General features: G+C 47.9%; 1 protein-coding gene across 1 annotated transcript; it reads left to right on the plus strand.

The window, feature by feature from the left end:
* LOC135366378 (speckle-type POZ protein-like) lies at nt 1-864 on the plus strand. The gene has a single exon (XM_064599058.1). It carries the CDS (start codon nt 1-3, stop codon nt 862-864), a length of 864 nt encoding a protein of 287 aa, XP_064455128.1.
* Nucleotides 865-3,008: the final 2,144 nt, after the last annotated feature.

A 3,008-nucleotide genomic window follows, 5' to 3' on the forward strand; every position in this document is an offset into this window, starting at 1 on the left:
ATGTATCGCGGAAGTAATGCAGTCAAAGCAGCGTGCTGCGTATGGGTAGTCAACAAGCACTACATGCAGGTAAAGAAACAAGCGACTGCGGCTCGAATTTTTTCGTCGCAAAGCAGTTCGACTTTCAATCTCGGGAACACAAGCGATTTTCTTGACGATTCCAGTTGTTTGTTATCAGATGGCATTCTTACGCTGTGCTGCGAGATAACGATATTCGACCTGCGTAAATCGTCTGCGGCCTGCACCCTCGAAAACCCGCCTGAAGGACCAAGTCTTTTAGATAACTTCGGTCGACTCTGCGACGATGTCGACTACACCGACGTGACCTTAACTGCAGAAGATACGGATTTTTGCGTGCACCAGAACATCCTGGCCGTGCGATCCCCGGTGTTTGACGCCATGTTCAAGAACAACATGAAGGAGAAGCAAGAGAACAGAGTACATCTGGACGACATCTCTGCTGAAGCGTTACAAGAAATGATAACTTTCATCTACACGGATACTGCGCCCAATATGGCCTCCTTGGCAGTCGATCTTCTTCATGCTGCAGAAAAGTACGACCTGAAGCGCCTCAAGTCGATGTGCGAGTACAGTCTCGCGTGCAGTCTCACTGTAGACAATGTCGTAGAAATGCTTCGCCTGGCCACAAAGCTGAACGCCGACAGACTGAGAGATTTTGCCGTCTGCTACATTAAAGGGCACGCGGGCGACGTAGGAAAAACTGATGGTTGGAAGGCGATGGTTGAAGAGGAGCCTCGCCTTTTGGAACTGTTCACTTCTTTCGGGACACAGACTGGACTTGACACAAGTCAAGTTAAGTGTCAAGTGCCACAAGTCAAGTCACAAGTGAACAAGGTGCTTTGAACAGTGGCGAGTGGTTCGTGTAGGTCCATCACGCTTTTTTACGGAACCTGAAGGTGCTCCTGTGTACCAAACTTCGCTTGCTTGCTTGTGATACTGTTGTCACTCTCACACATGTCTACTCTGAACGATTAAAGCATTTTTCAAATACTGAGTAGCATTATTGTCCTTTTTTTTTGGTGAGCCTCATTTTAGAGAAATAAGTTCCACTCAACCTGTTAACGAAACCATGAAATGATCTTCGCGAATTCCGAGTACTGTGCTAGAAACGGTTCTCACGATCCCTCACTATCATAAACACATCGACTTCTCACCATATTCAGTGCACCTGTGGCGCAATTACCACGCAAAAATGGCGGAGCGTGCAAGCCGGATACATCCCTTCGAAGCGAGCTTACGTCGTCAACATCCGGTCCTCAACGAATTGTGGACGGCCCGGAGCACATACCCCGCATGACCACGTGGGTTAGGTTTAGACACACAACGACGCTGTCGCATATCTGTCGTCGAAATCAGTAGAAACATGGCGAAACGCAAATTGTGACCGATTGAAGAAGAAAATAGAGAGTGTTAGTATACCGTACGCTGTCGCCTTTGCGTACGTAAAGGATAGCGTTGATGGTCCTGTGCACGCCCATAACAGAAATAAAGCTTCGTGCAGTGCGCAGAACCACAAACGCTATCCCTTACGATATACAGAACTCTCTATTGTGCGCACAAAGTGCCTAGGAATCGTTTCGTACGCAGCAGCTCCCAAAAGGCCACCGACAGAGACCTGACGAAGAAGTAGCTCAGAGAGGAAACCGTGGTCGGATAACCATGTAGACAACGACTACATTGCACTTTCGGTAGGCTCGTGTGCCATCGATTAGATATGACCTTAACTCGAGGTCAAATTAGAAGATACGATAATAGGGATATTAGAAGATAATAATAGGGAGTTTTAGGAAATCGGAAGCGCCCTCGAATATCGACTCCGTATCACCCTCAGTCAATCATGTATCGGCAACGTGATGTCAGCCACTTCAAAGGAATCAGGTGATTGGCTTATGATGTTTTCGGAAACGTTATCGTGGAACTTCTACGTTTTCCTAAAACTCACTAATAAGAAAATAAAGTGTAAAGTGTCCCGCATAATACGCCATGCTCATTTACAACCGGAATTATCCAGCATTCCTGTCTGCTGGCAAAGTGTTGGGAACGTGCGTGACAACCAAAACGGAGCTGAATATGCGTCATCTGTTCTCTTGGTGGTCCTCCTAATCAGCTTCCGTTTATCTCAGTAAGCGCGTCATTCGTTGTAGGCTACTATTCAAGGTGGACTATTAAACAGCTTCTCACGTGTCTCTGCTGTGCTACTGTGCTACGTATGTCATTCCTCAAATACCTCAATGATTCTGCAATGTGGCGTCACGGTAGCGGCAGCAAGACTTATTCTAAGTTGTATCGCGACTTGGCCAGGCATGAGACAGGATGTTTTGCGGTATACACGCATATGTCCGATATGTCAGAAGTCAAAGCCGCGTGGAGGGTAGTCTCCCGGCTTGCTGCTCCCGATTTTTAGCCAGAAAGCTTGGCAGATAGTCGCATGTGACGTAATGGGGCCACATCCCAGAAGTCCCCGTGGTAACAAGTATTCACGAAGGGAGTTGAGCTTTACCTGCTGCGGAAGTTGGTGTCCGTTCGGATCTGGGATAGACTGCTGGATGTTTTTTTCCCGGTTTGGATTCCCGAACCAGCGCATCACGGATTACACCTCGTTCAGGTCCCGACAAAAGGCTACTTGTATTTGTTGCTATTCTTGCTATTCGCCCAAGAAAAGGCCCGAAACCGATAGCGACGAGGACGAACCTGCGCCAGTGGCATACGACCTGCTTACGCGGATAGCGGCCCTCTGCACCTTACTGTCGCAGGAGCTCGGTAGTATTACGCCAGCCGCAAAGTAGTCCTCGGAAACCCGGCTAGTAGTAGTGGATCAGCTCAAGTATCCGGAAACTCACACAGTCTTCTGGACGCCATTAATTTGGGACCCCTCACAGTAATTAGGATCATTCAGGGTGTCATTACACTAATTGGGGAGCATCTAAGACGTGTCCAGACCACTGTGTGAGTTTCCGGCTACTTGAGCTGATAAAACAATAAAAATA

The sequence above is a fragment of the Ornithodoros turicata genome, chromosome 8, assembly GCF_037126465.1.
Source record: "Ornithodoros turicata isolate Travis chromosome 8, ASM3712646v1, whole genome shotgun sequence".
Lineage (NCBI taxonomy): Eukaryota > Metazoa > Arthropoda > Arachnida > Ixodida > Argasidae > Ornithodoros > Ornithodoros turicata.

What these genes read in the sequence shown, in the direction of transcription:
- LOC135366378 (XM_064599058.1), top strand. Translation starts at nt 1, where the DNA reads ATGTATCGCGGAAGTAATGCAGTCAAAGCAGCGTGCTGCGTATGGGTA.